The following is a 735-nucleotide window of genomic DNA, read 5'->3' as shown; positions in this document are numbered from 1 at the left end:
AAAGAAAGGGAAAACCTCTTGGAATTCCCAAGGGAAAAACCTGGAAAAGGAAAAAAAAACCCAGGAAAAAAAGTGAAGAACCAAATCCCACTTGAAATTCCCAATTTTTTACCTGGAATTCCTTCCTGGTTCTTCCAAATCTTTCCGGATTTGTTCCACCACTTCCAAAATCACAGCTTGGATACAAATTTTCCCTTCCTGATCCCGAAAAATTCCTTCTTTTTTAGCCATTCCCATTTTTGGGAATTTCAGAGTTGGGAAGGGCCAAGAAGCAACTAAATCCCGAAGGATTAAAGCTCTTCCATCTTGGAATGCTGCTTGGAAAAGGATGGGAAAAAAGTGGGAAGGAAGGGAAGGGAGAGAATTCCAAAGGGATTTGTGGTGGGATACGACTCTCCGAGCGCTCAGGAATTGTAGAGAATCCATGGAATTCCCAAAGGAAAATCTGGAATGGAAAGGGAGAAATAGGATGGAAAAAGGAGGAATTTTTTTTCCAAAGGGATTTGGGATTGGGGAAAAAAAAATTTGGAATTGGAATTTTGGAGGGAATTTGGGAGGAGGAAAAGGAATTTTCTTATTCCAATGGGGAGAAATTCCAGGCAGGAAATTCCAAAATTCCATTCAGGGAATCCGAAATTCCTCCCAGTTTCCCTCTCATTTCCCTCCCAGTCTCCCCAGTCCCCCCAGTTCCCTTCCACTCCCACACAGTTCCATCCCAGTCCCCCCAGTCTCCTC

The 735-nt window shown here is 43.3% G+C and overlaps 1 protein-coding gene across 1 annotated transcript in view; it reads right to left on the bottom strand.

Annotated features, from left to right (window-relative positions):
- LRRC14 (leucine rich repeat containing 14) overlaps window positions 1-426 on the bottom strand; it is a 2659-nt gene extending 2233 nt beyond the window's left edge. Inside the window, exon 1 of the mRNA XM_009069957.1 lies at window positions 113-426. Coding sequence (XP_009068205.1) covers window positions 113-426 — 314 coding nt within the window. The remainder of the gene's footprint in view (window positions 1-112) is intronic.
- Between the last annotated feature and the right edge of the window lie 309 nt (window positions 427-735).

This window comes from Acanthisitta chloris, unplaced genomic scaffold (genome assembly GCF_000695815.1).
Source record: "Acanthisitta chloris isolate BGI_N310 unplaced genomic scaffold, ASM69581v1 scaffold20, whole genome shotgun sequence".
Taxonomy (NCBI): domain Eukaryota; kingdom Metazoa; phylum Chordata; class Aves; order Passeriformes; family Acanthisittidae; genus Acanthisitta; species Acanthisitta chloris.
Note: the sequence above shows the minus strand (reverse complement) of the source record. Positions and strands in the feature narration are given on the sequence as shown.